General features: G+C 43.9%; 1 protein-coding gene and 1 non-coding gene across 2 annotated transcripts; one reads left to right on the top strand and one right to left on the bottom strand.

Annotated features, from left to right (window-relative positions):
- Nucleotides 1-2,719: 2,719 nt before the first annotated feature.
- On the bottom strand, nt 2,720-2,822 carry LOC117712116 (U6 spliceosomal RNA). Its single transcript, XR_004607192.1, has one exon. It is a non-coding gene; the product is annotated as a U6 spliceosomal RNA (small nuclear RNA).
- Nucleotides 2,823-3,882: 1,060 nt separating this feature from the next.
- On the top strand, nt 3,883-16,314 carry Mrpl45 (mitochondrial ribosomal protein L45). Its single transcript, XM_034505466.2, has 8 exons — nt 3,883-4,078; nt 4,893-5,070; nt 6,052-6,169; nt 8,665-8,763; nt 11,845-11,893; nt 13,914-14,063; nt 15,366-15,539; nt 15,741-16,314. Exons 1-8 carry the CDS (start codon nt 4,013-4,015, stop codon nt 15,825-15,827), a joined length of 921 nt encoding a protein of 306 aa, XP_034361357.1. The 5' UTR covers nt 3,883-4,012; the 3' UTR covers nt 15,828-16,314.
- Nucleotides 16,315-17,178: the final 864 nt, after the last annotated feature.

Here is a 17,178-nt window from a genome sequence, read left to right as displayed (position 1 = left end):
GTCCAACATAAGGGGCAGCTACACTTCTTAGGATGCTACCAGGCTCCTTGTACAGATGCTTTCTGGTATATTAGCAGGCTTGGAAGAAGGAGCCATAACTAACCAGAGTGGAACTCATTTGATTTTTAATGAATTAATAATTTTGTAATTTAGGTATGGAATTACTACCTTTGTATGGATGAAAATCAGGCGTGGCCAAGATGCAGTGTCAAGAACTACCACATCCCTAAGCTCTTGTGAGAACCACAGGGAGTTAGCCTGGATGACAAAGAAGCGTTCCTAATGTTGTTAGCGGAAAATTAGTTAAGAGTATCGGCTAAGAGGTCGCCATTCTTGTTTCCTCTGTGGCACCTGCTTGGATAAGTCCCTTCTCTTCGTGCTCGCCCATATGTCAGAGAAGGACAAATTTCTCAAGCAGTAATTACCTGTATTAATTATTTAGACTCAGATTCTTCCAACACTCTAGGAAAATGTTGCTGCATAAATCAGCTGTGTTCTTCTAGATGTAGGCCACTCAGAGAAATTTCAGAACTTCCAATTTAAAAAATGAAACCTGAGTCGGGTAGTGGTGGCACACGCCTTTAATCCCAGCACTTGGGAGGCAGAGGCAGGTGGATTTCTGAGTTCCAGGCCAGCACCACCCCCCCACCCCCCCACCCCCCCACCCCCCGCTGCCAAATAAATAAAACCTGAGCTGGGTGGTGATGGTTCTTGCCTCTGATCCCAGGAGGCAGAGGCAGGCAGGCCATCTCTGAGTTTGAGGCCAGCCTGGACTACTGAGCAAGTTCCAAGACCATTCAGGACTACACAGAGAAGCCCTATCTCAAAAGAAAACCCAAAAAAGCAAAAACCAAATTGTATGTGTGTGTGAATTGTGTGTATGTATGTTTGTGTGTATAGATGATGTGATATGTGTATGTGTGTAACACACACATCATTGTGCAAACATGCCTATGACCGTGTGTGCTCCTGCAGAGGTCAGAGAAAGACTTCAGAGTCTTTCTTCATTGCTCTCAGAAGTATTATCTTGAGACAGTCTCTTCCTGATCCAAAAGGTTGTCCTTTTGGCTAGATTGGCTGGCCATCGGCCATCAAATTCTCAAGATAACCACTTTCCAGTGTGGATATTATAGACACACATAGATATACCCAACTTCATATATCTATATATTTAATCTGATGTATATGTTTTTCATGCATGTATACTGGGTGCATGCCTAGTGACTGCAAAGGTCAAAAGAGGGCGTCAGATCCCCTAGAACTTGAATTATGATGTGAGTAAGTTTCCATTGGAGAGGGAGACAGAGGGGAGGGGGAAGAGAACTAGCTCTTGGAGAGAGAGAGAGAGAGAGAGAGAGAGAGAGAGAGAGAGAGAGAAAATGAATGTCTGGATTATATAGTGTTATATAGTGATGAGCCTCTGGGTAAGAGGAAGTCTAGCCCCTGGGCTAGAAATTTCAACATAGAAGGTAGAATATGCCAGCCATGCCCTGTAACAGGTAAGGACTAATGGATTCTGGGAGAACCTGGGGGCTAGGTCTGCTTTGGTATATTAAATATGCAACTTAGTCTCTTGTGTGTGTCTGTACATATACACACATGTACACATACACATATATGTGTATATACGCCTGCACACACATGTACATACACACATCTATGTGTATATATGCCTGCTGCTAACAAGGACTCCTATTCTTTAGGTTCACTTTGAAAATCTCGCTAGAAAAAACTGGGTTCCTTTTCACTGTTTTTAAAAGAGATTTTTAAAAGGTATATAGGTGCTTATTTGAGTGTCTTTTTAAAAAGAATTGATTTATTTATTTTGTATATATGATGAGTACACTGTCACTGTCTTCAGACACACCAGAAGAGGGCATCAGAACCCATTATAGATGGTTGTGAGACACTATGTGGTTGCTGGGAATTGAACTCAGGACCTCTGGAAGAGCAGTCGGTGCTCTTAATCGCTGAGCCATCTCTCCGGCCTGATCTGTGTGTTTTTATGTGTACAAGATGTGTGTAGTGCCCTCCAAGTCCAGAAGAGGGCAACAGATGCCCTAGAATTGGAGTTACAGGGGAATACAAGTTACCATGTGGGTGCTGGGAACTGAACTTGGGTCCTCTGCAAGAGCAGCAAGGATTCTTAACCCCTGAGCCATCTCTTTACCCTCTATTTTCTTTTCTTTCTTTTGTTTATTTTTTTCTGAAGCAGGGTTTCTCTGTGTAGCCCTGGCTGTTCTGGAACTCTCTCTATAGACCAAGCTGGCCTTGAACTCACAGAGATCTACTGCTTCTGCCTCCCAAGTGCTGAAAGGAGTTTTTGTTGTTGTTTGTTTTGTTTTGTTTTTAGTAGCAGATGATTAATAAAGACTTGATTTAGCAGGTTTTTTTTTTTTTTTAAACTAAGCTTAGTGGACTGGTGAGATGGCTCAGCAGTTAAGAGCACTAGTTGCTCTTCCAGGGGTCCTGAGTTCAATTCCCAGCAACCACATGGTGGCTCACCACCACCTAAAAGGGAATCTAATGCCCTCTGGCCTGCAGATGTATATGCAGCAGAGCACTCATGCATTTAAAAGAAAAAGAAAAGCTAAGCTTAGCAGTACATATTTAAATACCAGTAGAACCAGTGAAGTTGGCAGCACAGTTAGAAAATGTATGAACTGAAGAAAGAAAGAAATGTATCTGTAGAAAACTCATCCTGGGGATAAAACCAGATAAAACCATGGAGTGCTTCCTGTATTTGCCTGTCATCCTTGTGCCAGGACCATGCTGGTCTCTGTTAACTCCAATTTTAGTGTATGTGCTGCTGATGGAAGCACCACGGGGCAAATTCTTTTTATCCTACATTCTGAGAAATGCAAATGATTAAATGTTGGAGGATTAAGAAACATCCGTTGGTGTGATGTCCTCAGCAGACAGCTAACAATTCCCCTTGGACTTACTGAGGTAGAAGGTTAATACAAAAATTTGCAAAACAGCTAATCCAAAGTAACAGTGATCACCAACAATCCATCTCAGAATGAACGAAACCATATTGAATCCTCGTATTTCATCCGGGCTGATATGTTATTAGCTTTCCATAGCTAAGAAACTGAACCTTTGTCAGGCAGAGAGGAATTAGGATGTCTGACCTAGTCTGTGTGGCTCCAGGATGATCTGATCATCACATTGGGATTCCTTTAACCACTGAACGTGAAGCGATTTTGGACACTCTATGGACCCGACTCTCAGTTCTGCCAGATACTATTTGTCTAAATTTGAATTACATATTTAGTATCTCAGGCCCAACCACATATGTAAAAGCAGGAATATTTATTACCTGTGGTGAGGATTAAGTTGATAGTAAACAATTTTGAAATACTAGTTATTACCAAATTTGGTAAGTGGTATTTTTGGAAATGGTATGTTTTGGGAAATGACAGATTCTTGTCAACCCACGTGCCTTTTGCTTTTCAGTAATCTGTTCCCTAACAGAACGGTAAGAAAAAATTTTCACATAGAAAACTAGGTTGGTTAAAGGTTTAAGGTTATACTGCGTTTTGAGGTCAGATACACACCCAGAAAGTATCATTTTCGTCCTAAATACCTCCAGTGAATTCCAAGTAATGAAAGAAAACACTTATCTCTGATTTAAGAGGAAAGCACTTCTTCATTTTTTTTTTTAACCGAATGTAAATAAGATGTAACAATGTGCTAAGTAACCAGGAATGCAGCAACCAGAGTTCCACAGAAAGCCTCCCGCGCAGGCGCAGCTGGCTCTCCACCAGATGGCTCGTGACAGCCGTGCGGTTTACCCTACTTCCAGAGCGGTTTCACTGCGCACGCGCGAGCCCATTGCGCGCGCTCGCGCGCCCCTCCCCATGAGAGCGTGCGCGCGACTCACCTTTCGGCCGAGGGCGCGCGCCCTGGAAAATTCCACTCCCGAGCTCGCTCCACCCTCTATGCGCTTTTTCTCTGACTCGGTGATCTGCGGCTCGACTAGCATCCCGGCGGCCTTTGCGAGAGCAAAATGGCAGCCCTCATACCTCGGGGCTTGTCCTCCTTATCCAGGACTTTGGGATGGTGGTCTCGGCAGGTGGGTAGGGACGGAGCGAATTAACTGTTAGGGACAGCAAGAGGAGCATAGAATAGAAGGGAATAATCATCCTGTGGCCGTTGCTGAGTTTGGACGATACGAGTCAGACTTCATCTGGGGAAGAATTTGAGGTGTATGTGATTACCCCTAAGTCTCTAGACTGCCTAGAGTTGGCCTTGAGGGAGATTTAAGTTTCCTGGCACTAAGCGTCTCTACATTAATTCTAGAGTCTGGCGAGATGTTAAATGGGAAGTAGTGGCTTGTAAGATGAACCCGCTTCTTTTACAGTCTTTAAAAAAAAATTGGAAAGGATAAGGGTTTTGTCTTATCCTGGAGGGAAAAGGTTACCTTGCTTCATAAAAGTTTATTGGTCACTTAGGAGCTAGAAGCTACTTGCTTCCGAAAAAGCGAAATAGAAGTGTGGAGGAAATGCCCGGGAGAGCTTGCTTAATGCTTTAGTAATAGCATTCCACTGTCTTCAGAATTGAGTTGATAACTACGGTTCACTATTAAACTAAAAGTTCTTTTACGGTAGGACCTGCGCTTTAGTCATCTCTGCATACATCAGTATTCAGAGTGTATTAAAGGAAAGTTTTGACTGTAAGTGTTGACTGATGTTAATGCAGGTTATTAATTGGCTTGTGGTAAAAGCCATCCCTAGGTGTTCAAGTAGTAATATCGTTTCTCCATAATAGTTATATCATAACTTCAGAAGCATTCTTTGGGTATGTCATTTCCACAGATTGCTCAAGATAGATTTATTCTTTCCAAATCATCTATATGCTAACTTTTTTTTTTTTTTTTAATCTCCCAGCCCATTCTGGTGACTCGGTCCACAGCTGTAGTTCCAGTTAAAAACAAAAGCCGTTTCAGACCCCCGACTCCTGAACCCAAATACAGAACAGAGAAGGAGTTTTTGGAATATGCCAGGAAAGCTGGATTGGTTATTCCACAGGAACGGTTGGAGCGTCCTATACACTTGGCCTGTACAGGTAGGAACGGTTTCTGAGATCCTGACTCACTTCTCTACTGTAAGAGGTGTGGCGTTTAGAGTGCCTTAGACTCTGATTGACAGCATTAAATTAACCACTAAGTGGGGTTGAAGAGATGGCTCAGCGGATAAGAGCACTGAGTTCAATTTCCAGAAACCACATATCTGTTCACAACCATCTGTAATGGGATCTGATACCCTCTTCTGGTATGCATGAAGACAGCCACAGTGTGTACTCATATAAGTAAATCAAAAAAAAAAAAAAAAAAAAAAAAAAAAAAAAGAAGGCCTTTAATCTCAGCACTTAGGAGGCAGAGGCAGGCGGATTTCTGAGTTCGAGGCCAGCCTGGTCTACAGAGTGAGTTCCAGGACAGCCAGGGCTACACAGAGAAACCCTGTCTCAAAAAACAAAAATAAACAAACAAACAAAAAAGATTAAAAAAATTAACTACTAAGTTTGACCTCAGTAATGATTTACTTATATATACTGTATTTCATGAAGTCAGTTTTGTTTTTACAGAGCTTGGGGTTAAATATGGAGTTAATCAAGCAGTCTACACTGAGCTAACCCCTTCTTCCCTCTCTTCTTGCCTTTGAGATGGGTGGATCCTCCTGCATGAATGGTAGTTGAGACTTAGGGCTATACCACTAGTTCTGCTCATGAAGTCATTTTTTTGATCTTGTTTTTACAACTTCTAGAAAGAATGAAATTTTTCCAGTTTGTAGAAGTAGAAACAGACTCTAGGAGAAGTTAAATTACACTTTCTTTTTCTTTTTTCCTCTCTCAGTATAACAAAAGATGTCCTAATACTGCAACACTCAGTTCCTGGTACTTGCACAAGTTTAACACAAAGTTTCCTCTATGTGCAAGTCTGTTTGTTTGGGCCACTTTGTGGCCTGTGTCCTTCCCAGTTTTATCTGACTGCAAGATGATGTTGTCTCAGTCCTTCAACAGTTTCTTAATTTTCTTCTGTCCCCACAGCTGGTATATTTGATCCCTATGTCCCACCGGAGGGTGATGCTCGAATGTCGTCTCTTTCAAAGGAAGGACTGATGCAGAGAACTGAGCGATTAAGAAAGAACGTGGCATCACAGCTGGCGTAGGTGTCAGAGACAACTAGGCTTCCTCTCTTTTTATTTTTATGTGTTTTGCCTTCATGTAAGTGTATCACATGTGTATAGTGTGTGTGGAGGCCAAAAGAAGGCATCCGATCTCTTAAAGCTGGAATTAGAAGTGCTTTTGAGTGGTCATATAGGTTAGGTGCTGGAAACCAAACCCAGTCCTCTGCCAGAGCAGCAAGTGCTCTTAACCATTGAGCCATTTCTCCAGACCCTAAAGTAGAGTCAAAGTCTTGCTATATAGTCCAGGCTGGCCTTGAACTTGGCGATCTTCTTTTCTCGGCTCCTTGAGCCCTGGCATTCCTAGTGTTAGGCACAGTGCTTGGCGTGGTTTATTACATTGACTTATTTTTCCCCGTTTTTTACATTTATTTATTTATTTTCAGGACAGGGTTTCTCTGCATGGCCCTTGCTGTCCTAGACTGCTCTATAGACCAGGCTGGATTCAAAGAACCCCTGCCTCTGCCTCCCTAGTGCTGTGATTAAAGGCATGTGCCACCACAACCAGCTTGTTTTAGTTTTGTGGGAGAGTCTTATGTAGCCTTGGCTGGCCTGGAACTCGCTATGTGTAGATCAGCTTGGCTTTGCATTCATAGAGATCTGCTTGCCTCTGCTCGGATTAGAAGAGTATGCCACCAAGCTGGGCTACTACAGTGACCTTTAGTGTTAGACCAATCTTACATCCTTAGAATCAATTTCATTTGCTTCTGATGCTCCTTGTTTCAATCTATTGCCAATTTGATTCTGTCAGTTGATGTTATAACTATGCACATGTTCTGACAGCTGGGCCACATAGTACATCATGATTGCTTATCTCGTCCTGCATTTTCTGTTGTTGTTCTACACTGGGCTTCTCTATGTAGACCTGGCTGTTCTGGAGGTCACAATGTAGAGCAGGCTAGCCTCAAACTCACAAGAGATGTGCCTGCTTCTGCCTGCCCAGTGCTTGGATTGAAGGCATGAGCCACCAGCCTTTTTGCCTTTTTTTTTTTTTTTTTTTTTTTTTTTTTTTTTTTTTTTTTGGTAAGTTTTCAGTGTTGCTGCTGCTGCTTCTGGTGGTGGTGGTGGTGGTGGTGGTGCTGCTGCTGCTGCTGCTGCTGCTGCTGCTGCTGCTGCTGCTGCTGCTGCTGCTGCTTCTTCTTCTTCTTCTTCTTCTTCTTCTTCTTCTTCTTCTTCTTCTTCTATTTATTTTTGTATTTATATGAGTACACTGTGGCTGTCTTCAGGCACACCAGAAGAGGGCATCAGATCCCATTACAGATGGTTGTGAGCCACCATGTGGTTGCTGGGAATTGAACTCAGGACCTCTGGAAGAACAGTCAGTGCTCTTAACCAGTGAGCCATCAGTGTTACTTCTTCTTCTTTTTTTTTTTTTTTTTTTTTTGGTTTTTCAAGACAGGGTTTCTCTGTGTAGTCCTGGCTGTCCTGGAACTCACTCTGTAGACCAGGCTGGCCTCGAACTCAGAAATCCACCTGCCTCTGCCTCCCAAGTGCTGGGATTAAAGGCGTGTGCCACCACCGCCCAGCTCAGTGTTACTTCTTTTTTTTTTTTTTTTTTTTTTTTTTTTTTTTTTTTTTTTTTTGTTCTGTTGTGATTCTTACCTGGTTTGGAGTCTCCTTTTTTTGGTACTCAGGAACTGGACATTGAACTAGGACTTTACCCGGGTTGGGTATGTGCTTTACTGTCAAGCTGAACCTCTAGCCCCAACCCCAGATTTATAATGTGTTTTCTTATTTATTTATTTTTTTTAAAAAATAGGGTGTTTTCTTTAATTCTAAAATTCCACTTAATTTTCTTTTCCTTTTTCCTTTAAGGTTTACTCTAAATGATGTCTGTGTTTGTAGGTGGGTGTGTGCAACTGCATGCAGACATCTGGGGCCACAGTGCTGGGTCCTCTGGAGCTGCAGTTAGTAGCAGTTATAACCTGCCTGATAAGGGTTCTGGGAACCAACCCAAGTCCTCTGCAAGAGCACTGTGTTCCCTTAGCCTCCGAACCACCTCTTCAGACCAAAGAAAACCTGATCCTTTTTTGTCTCTGTCTTCACTTTTTTGTGTGTGTGTGTGTGACCACAGCCCTGCTGCCTCCTCTTTTCAAGGCACCACCCATGTACCACTGCACCCTGGCCTGCTTGTTCTTTCTTTACATTTGATGTGAGAAAGAGTTGAATTTAGACACATTCAGACAGTGATTACTGAATGGGAAGATGGACACGGGGGTTAGTGTGAACTGTGAGTTATGGAGATTATATAAAGATTTCATAACTTTATTGCAGTTTATTTATTTTGTTTGTGAATGTGTACTTGTTAGCACCTTCCACAGCACAAATATGGAGGTTAGGACAGCTTGTGGGAGTAAGTCTTTTCCTTCTACCGTGTGAGGTCCTAAGACTGAATTCAGGTTGTATCAATTGGTGGTATGCACTGTTATCTGCTGTGACATCATATTCATGATGGTTTTCTTACTTAATTTTACAGAATTCGAAAGATAAAAGAATTTGATGCTAACTTTAAAACAAAAGACTTCCCCGAAAAAGCTAAGGATATTTTCATAGAAGCTCACCTTTGTCTAAACAAGTAAGTGGACGCCCCTTCTTATGTGTGCTCAGTCTCTTCCACTGCTATTCTAGGCACGGTCCCTTTCCCCCTTTTTCTTCAGGTAAAGATTCTAGAACTTTCTAATGTGAGAAGTAGTAACTGAAGATGGTTTTTCTTTTCTCCCTGCTTTTCCAGTAGTTTTTGTTGTTATTGTTGTTTGAGACAGGGTTTCTCTGTGTAGCCCCGGCAATCCTGGAACTCTCTATGTAGACCAGGCTGGCCTCAAACTCACAAGGCCTGCCTCTGCCTCCCGACTGCTAGGACTAAAGGTATATAGTGACTACGAGGGACTTGTTTTTACTTTTAGGAGGAGGATCTCATAATGTATCCCAACTTTTCCTTGAACTATTACTTTTTTAAATATATTTTTTTAAAGATTTGCTTCTTGGGTTTTTTTTTTTTTTTCTGTTTGTTTTATGTATATGAGTACACTGTCACTGTCTTCAGACACCAGAAGAGGACATCAGACCACGACAGATAGTTGTGAGCCACCATGTGATTGCTGGGAATTGAACTCAGGAAGTCTAGAAGAGCAGTCAGTGCTCTTAACCACTGAGCCATCTCTCCACCCCCTGATTTCTTTTTTTATTTGTTTTTGTTTTTGTTTTTCGAGACAGGGTTTCTCTGTGTAGCTCTGGCTGTCCTGGAACTCACTCTGTAGACCAGGCTGGCCTCGAACTCAGAAATCCACCTGCCTCTGCCTCCCAAGTGCTAGGAGGCTGGGATTAAAGGCGTACGCCACCACTGCCTGGCGATTTCTTTTTTTAAAAAAAGTTCTTATTAATCTTTTGAGGATTGGGCCATGTTCATCTCCCACTGGTCTTTCTAACTCCTCCCAGATCCACCTCGTATTGCTACCCCTAGTTTGGATAGCCCGCCAAAATAGGGGTAGCAATAGTTTGGGCTGCTTGTGTATATGCATGAGCCTAGGCCATGCACTGCAGTGTAGTTGACCTACCCTTAATGGAAACTCAGTCTCTCTCCCCCAGAGTCCATTAACTATCCCTAGCTCCTCAGTTAGGGACAGAGCTTCTAAGCTCCTCCCCAAGCCACTTTAGAATGTTGCCTGGCCTGACTTTATGCTGCAGTCCCAGCTGCTGTGAGGTCATGGATGTGGTGTCCCATCATGCCCAGACTTTCATGGTCCCTGTGTACGCTCATCTGTGACAGTCCCTGCCCAGGAAGGAGGCTGTCTCCTTCCTTCCTCCCTCCCTCTCTCCTTCCCTTCCCTCCCTCCCTCTTTCTTTCTTTCTTTCTTTCTCTCTCTCTCTCTTTCTTTCTTTCCTTCCTTCCTTTCTTCAGTTTTCATTTTTACTTCACATTGAAATCTGAGCAGAGAAAGCCCTTCTCCTGTGTCCTGGTAGGCTGGCTTTCCAGTCCTTCCTTGGTGACACAAGACTCTTTGGAGAGACGTAAGATCTAAGTCCAGTGTCCTGTGCTTCAGGAGTCCAAAGATGGGGAGAGAAGTCAGAAAAGACACATGGCCATGCTTTACCTGTTGGAAGATGACAGTGTACAGTGAGGCCGGTTGTTGGCACCGATGAGGAACGTTTTGTTCTGTGTGTTGTTGGACTTTGTTCCCTCTACTCGTGCAGAGCAAGAATCAGCTCCAAGTCATAATGAATGTCCTTGCCCACCTAAAAGATGGGGTCTCTGGCTGGGCGGTGGTGCCAATGACCTTAACCTCAGCAGAGTCAGGCAGATCTCTAAATTTGAGGCCAGCCTGGTCTACAGAATGATTTCCAGGACAGTTAGGGATACACAGAGAAGCTCTTTCTCTAAAAACAAACAAACGATGTGATTTCAGAGAAATTTCTTCCTGCTCCAGAAACATAAGGTATTAAATACTATTAAATGTTAAGATTTTGTGATAATTCACAAATTAATATATCATGTGGCTTATAGTGCATATACAGAAAATGTTTGTTTGTTTTTTGTTTGTTTTTCGAGACAGGGTTTCTCTGTGTAGCCCTGGCTGTCCTGGCACTCACTCTGTAGACCAGGCTGGCCTCGAACTCAGAAATCCGCCTGCCTCTGCCTCCCAAGTACTGGGATTAAAGGCCAGAAAATGTTTGTATAAATGAACTATTTCTCTATCTTCGGGACTGTTTTTAAACTTAAGAAAAATTTTTTTTTCTTATTTGAGACAGTTTTTTTCTGTGTAGCCTTGGCTGTCATGGAACTCCTTCTGTAGACCAGATTGGTCTTGAACTCAGAGATTCACCTGCTTCTGCCTTCTAAGTGAAGGCATGCACCACTACCATTTTCAACTTAAAAAATGTTTTTCTCAGGGCTGGAGAGATGGCTCAGTGGTTAAGAACATTAACTGCTGTTCCAAAGGTTCTGAGTTCAATTCCCAGCACCCACATGGTAGCTCACAACCATCTGTAATGAGATCTGATGCCCTCTTCTGGTGTGTCTGAAGAGAGCAACAGTGTACTCATACATAAAATAAATCTTTAAATTTTTTTTCTCTCATACTTTATGTGAATAGGAACACAGATGACACATATGTAGAGGTCAGAGGACAATTTCAGGATTCAGGTTTTTTGGGGTTTTTTTTGGTTTTTCGAGACAGGGTTTCTCTGTATAGCCCTGGCTGTCCTGGAACTCACTCTGTAGACCAGGCTGGCCTCGAACTCAGAAATCCGCCTGCCTCTGCCTCCCAAGTGCTGGGATTAAAGGCGTGCGCCACCACGGCTAGGTTTGTTTAACATATGAGTGTTTTGCTTGCATTTATATCTGTATACTATTTGCATGCCTTGTCTCTGGAGGCCAGAAGAGGGCGCCCTAGAACAGATGGTTGTGAGCCACCGAGTAGGTGCCAGGATTCAAACTCAGATCCTCTGGAAGAGCAGACAGTGCTTTTTAACTGTGGAGCCATCTCTCCAGCCCCTGAAGAGTCAGTTCTTTTCATTTGGGTTTTGGGGATTGAACTCTGGTTGCAGGCTTGGTGGCAGGCTCCTTTACCTGTCAAGCCTTCTTTTCAGCCCATTTTCAGATTTCATAGAAGGTACCATAAAAGTAGGAATCAATGATAAATCTCTCTCTCTTTTCTAGCTCAGACCATGACCGGCTTCATACCTTGGTAACTGAACACTGTTTTCCGGTAGGTTTTTAGGTTTTCATCCTTAGAAAGGGGGGATGTCTGAACAGATGAATTCTAGACACCACTGCTAGGCTCCCTTTTGTTGCTGGCTTTTTTTTTTTTTTTTTTTTTTTTTTTTTCTCTTTTTCTCGATTTCTTTTTTTGGGGGGACAGGGACAGGGTCTCACTAGTTCAGGTACCAATTCATAGTTCTCCTGCCTCAGCCTCCCTGGTGCTAGGATTGCATGTATATGCCATTACCCTGGCTTTGGAAGGGAAGTCTTTTCTTTCTTCCTCTCTCTTTTTTTTTTTTAATATTCTTTTCTTTTAAATTAATCAGTTAATTAATAAAAAATATTTATTTATTTTATGTATGAGTACACTGTCACTATCTTCAGACACACCAGAAGAGGGCATTGGATTACAGGTGGTTGTGAGCCACCATGTGGTTGCTGGGAATTGAACTCAGAACCTCTGGAAGGGCAGCCAGTGCTCTTAACTGCTGAACCATCTCCCCAGCCTTATTTACTTATTTACTTATTAATTTATCTATTTATTTACTTTTAATGTGCATTAGTGTTTTGCCTGCATGTATGTCTGTGGGAGGGTGTCTGATCCCCTGGAACAGGGTACTTGTGAGCTGCCATGTAGGTGCTAGGAATTGAACCTGAGTCCTCTAGAAGAGCCAGTACTGTTAACTGCTGAACCATCTCTCCAACCAAAGTCCTTTATTTTCAGCTGAATCATAATTTGGCATAGATTCTGATGAGGGCCATGGCAAATGAGGAAAGAGAAAGCCCCTCAGTGGGCAGTAATGAGCCACAGGGTATAGATCTTCAGGTTGGGAGTTAGGTCTGTGAGACCTTGCTTCATATGTCTACCCTGTAGGAAAAGTTTTAGCTAAAATTCACAAGACTTTGAATTGCATAATGACAGGGGTATCCAGTACTTTGAGGAGCCCCGAAGAATGGAGGTCCTGTAGTTCAGCCAGAGGTTCTAGAATACGAACTTCATTCTCTACAAATTCAGCTTGTGTTTCTGTCAGTCTCCCCAGGGACAAGTGTGCCTCATGCATTGTAGCTCTGACAGCTCTGGAACCACTCCCTTTCGCTGCTGACATGTGAAGGGTAAAGTAGGAAAACTTTAGAGGGAGACACCATGTGTACTGCCAGTGGGAATACATGGGTGATTAGCGGGCTATGGTAGTGTGTAGGAGGAAGTGGTGCGTGGAGGAGCTGCTGGTGTGGAGGGGCTTTCAGTGATGTGGAGAGCAGTCCTGGAGGTGGGTGGATCTCAACTCGTATTTTAACAAGAATGCAGTGGAGAGGCAGACATACCCACTAGCTTGGTCAGAACGTGGGGTAGGGCTAGAGATGTCTGCGAGATTAAGTACTGGATTCTTTTCCAGAAGAATAGAGTTCAGGTCCCGGCACCTATGTCAGGTGGCTCACAATACCCTATAGGTTCAGCCTCAGGGGACTCCACACCATAATGTTTGTGGGAACCTAAATACATGTAGCATGCACTACAGACACACACGCACACACACACACACACAATTTTAAAAAATTAGAAAGGTAAAAAACACAATGAGTAGTTTGAGAGATGTCTCAGTGGTTAAAAACACAAACTGTTCTTTCAAAGGACACAGATTCAGTTCCCAGCATCCACTTGGCAGTTCACAACTGCCTGCAATTCCTCTAACACCCTCTCTGACTTCCATGAACCCTAGGCATGTACCTGATACAAAGATACATACTCAAGCAAAACATATATGTGCATAAAAAGTCAAAATAAAAAATAAATACATAGAAACGTGGGCAGAGAGCTGGGCGTAGTGGTTTTCATCTGTAATTTTAGTGCTTGACTGAATCTTCATTACTTCTGCTGACAGACTGAGTCCCTGTCTCGGCCCGTTCCCACCCCTAAAACAGGGAGGGTTAGAATGGAGGCACTTCCTGTTGATTGCAGTGTGGCAGAGGTAGTCTGGGCAGTGCCTCACAGGAGGGAAATCCCAATGAACTCCTCTCTTCTTCCTCAGGACATGGTCTGGGACCTCAAATACAAGACTGTGCGCTGGAGCTTTGTGGAATCTCTAGAGCCAGCCCAAGTGGTTCATGTCCGTTCCTCAGGTCTGGTGAACCAGAGCAACATGTATGGCCAGGTCACCGTGCGCCTGCACACTCGGCAGGTAGAGTCACCGTTGTTTCCTCCAGCCTTTCTTTACTCTGTGTTAAGGACAGTAAAGACAAGCTCAGAGACACCAGAAAGCATCAGTGTTGCTCTAAGCAGTGAAATCTCAGGCTTCCTCTTGGATAGTGTGATCGAGAGCAAGCAAGCCCAAGTTGGAATTGGCTACTTCTTTCCTGACTGTATGCTGTGGTTCCTGGCCTGTCTATGGTCTATCTTTTGAATGTGTCTGTGTCTGCCTGCATGCCATCTGATGTCTGACTGTTAACCATACCTGTCCCTGACAAAGGGCTTTACTTTTTATTGAATGGCACAGAAAGTGGTATAGAAAGGAGATGATAGCGTCTTGAGAGAAATCTTGAACAGAGTTTTACAAGGGAACGAACTTTGCTGACCCCAACTGACCCTGAAGCACTCAGGAAATTAAATGGCAGTGCAGACATGTTATCAAGGTTCCTTCTAGCATTTCTGGGGGATATTTGTTTGGGTTTTTTTTTTTTTTTAATTGGATACTTATTTACATTTCAGATGTGATATTTGTTATATCCGGTTGCTTTCAGCAAACCATTACCACAGCATACATGGATACGGTGTTCCAGGTCAGGGGCACGGAAGAGTACATACATAACTGTGTGTTAGCCTAGGTTGTAAAAGCAGATTACATGGGAAGTCCAAGACATGAGTTACTTTGTTCTCTTAAAGGCTGAGGACACAGTAGGTCCGAAGGCCAAGTCTTCAGTGGTCTCAGGGGTATTCAATTGGCCAGGGTCCAGCAGAAACCCTCCATGTCTGAACACAGGAGGCATGTGCACTGACTCGGATCACTGCAGCTCTCTGCTTGGGCATCTGTCTCTGGACTCTGCCGTTCACGGCTGTTTGATGTTTGTGGTTCTGGGGGTTGAACGCAGAGCCTCGTGCATGTTAGGGAAGTGCTCCCGCTGCTGTGCTCCCACTGCTGTGCTCCCACTGCTGTACTCCCACTGCTGTACTCTTCGCCTTGGCCCAGGACTGTAGGTTCCCAGGAGAAGTTTGCCATGGTCTTCTTGCCATTGCTAAGTGTTATCTCCACTAAGGTGTGGTGTGAGGGTTTTACTCCTCCTATTGTTGGTCCCTCACCCTTCCCCTTCCATCAGAGACCCTTGAGGAACAATATGTCAGGAACTGATTAGTTCTAAAATTAGAATCATAAGTTTAATTTCTTTAATTTAAAATTTTTTGTTAAGATCATTTCAAAAACAATTGTATGGCAAAATAAAATAAGACAAAATCCTCTGACAGGCCAGATTTTATTTCATCATTGCAGACTTTGGCCATTTATGATCGGTTTGGCAGATTGATGTATGGACAGGAAGATGTGCCCAAGGATGTCCTGGAGTATGTGGTGTTTGAAAGACACCTGATGAACCCGTATGGGAGCTGGAGAATGCATGCCAAGATTGTGCCCCCGTGGGCACCTCCTAAGCAGCCCATCCTCAAGGTAAGGCTGCTTGTTCAAGCTGTATGTAGATAGCCTTGTCATGCTCAAACTCTCCTCTTGGGCTCCACCTAGTGGAGAGACGGAATGATGCGACGCTAGGGAAGGGGAACTTTCCCTGGATGCTGGTGAGGGAGGAAGACATTCTGGGTAAACAATAGGTGTGATTGGTAGGTAACTTGAGTTCCTCCTGTTTTTTTTCAGACCTTGATGATTCCTGGTCCTCAGCTGAAACCCTGGGAGGAGTACGAAGAGACACAAGGGGGCGCCCATAAGCCTCAGCTAGCCTGAGGAGCTGGCAGTGGTGGCATACACCTTAATCCCAGCACTCAGAAGGCAGAGCCAGGTGGATCTCTGTGAGTTCAAGGCCAGCCTGGTCTACAGAGCAAGTTGCAGGACAGCCAGAATTACACAGAGAACCCTGTCTCAGAAAAAAAAGAAAAAGACTCCTGAGGGTGCCCGGTGGTAGGGCTGCAAAATCAGCTCTACCCTGAAGGCTTCTCTTGCTCTCCCCTGCCCTGCCTGGGTCAGCAGCCCCCAACCCTCTTACAGTCATGGCTGGTGTGTGTGGCCCAGGTGACTGGGATGCCCAGCCGTGGAGCATCTTTTTACGACCATATTTAGCTTCTGAGGTGAAATGAGAAGCAGCAGGAGAGAGAGTGAACGCCACGCTGGGCTTTCCCCGCAGGAACTGTGGGATCAGACCCACAGCTTTCTTTTTTCTAATTATAGGCCAGGTCAGCATTTGGAATAAAATACTGCCAGAGAGTTGAATAAACTGTGTGTCCTGTACATTTTCCCTGGTTCAAACTGGGATGGAGTGGTTCTATGATGTCTGTCAGGTGTGGAAAATGTCAGGCATGGGAGACTGGTGTAGTTATGAGTGATGTGGCTTCCAGGAACTCTGGACAGGAAGAATACATAGTATCTACAAACGAGGGCACCCTGCTGCAGTCTCATCACATGGGAGTTGGGGTGAGAGGAGGGTCAGGAGCTTACTGTCATCCTTGGCTAAGGACAGTTTAAAGTCAGTCTGGGCTACCTAGATCCTGTCTCAAACAGCAACAAAAAATATCGTATTACTATTTTTTTTTTTGTCTGAATGTCTGTCTGCATGTGTGTTCATGTACTACATGCATGCCTGGTGCCCTTGGAGGTCCAAAGAAGGGGTCAGATCCCCTGGAACTAAAGTTACGGATGGTTGTGAACCACCAAGTACGTGCTAGTAACTGGATCTGCAGCTTCTGCAAGAGCAACATGTATTCTTTTTTTTTTTTTTAATGTATATGAGTACACTGTAGCTGCCTTCAGACACACCAGAAGAGGGCATCAGATCCCATTACAGATGGTTGTGAGCCACCATGTGGTTGCTGGGAATTGGAATTGAACTCAGGACCTCTGGAAGAACAGCCAATGCTCTTAACCACTGAACCGTCTCTCCAGCCTAGTGAGACCCTATCTTAAAACAAACAAACAAACAAAAAACCCTAAAAACCACTGGGCGGCTACAGGAAGTTTAGGACGATGCAGGGACAAGGCAGGGTTGGTACTTAGGAAATCAGTAAGATTTGGTCCTGATTGCTTATAACTCACAAAGATGCTGACTATGCCTTCCAGCCCAGACCTGAGAGCAAGCCAGTGT

This window comes from Arvicanthis niloticus, chromosome 6, assembly GCF_011762505.2.
Source record: "Arvicanthis niloticus isolate mArvNil1 chromosome 6, mArvNil1.pat.X, whole genome shotgun sequence".
NCBI classification, from domain to species: domain Eukaryota; kingdom Metazoa; phylum Chordata; class Mammalia; order Rodentia; family Muridae; genus Arvicanthis; species Arvicanthis niloticus.
Note: the sequence above shows the minus strand (reverse complement) of the source record. Positions and strands in the feature narration are given on the sequence as shown.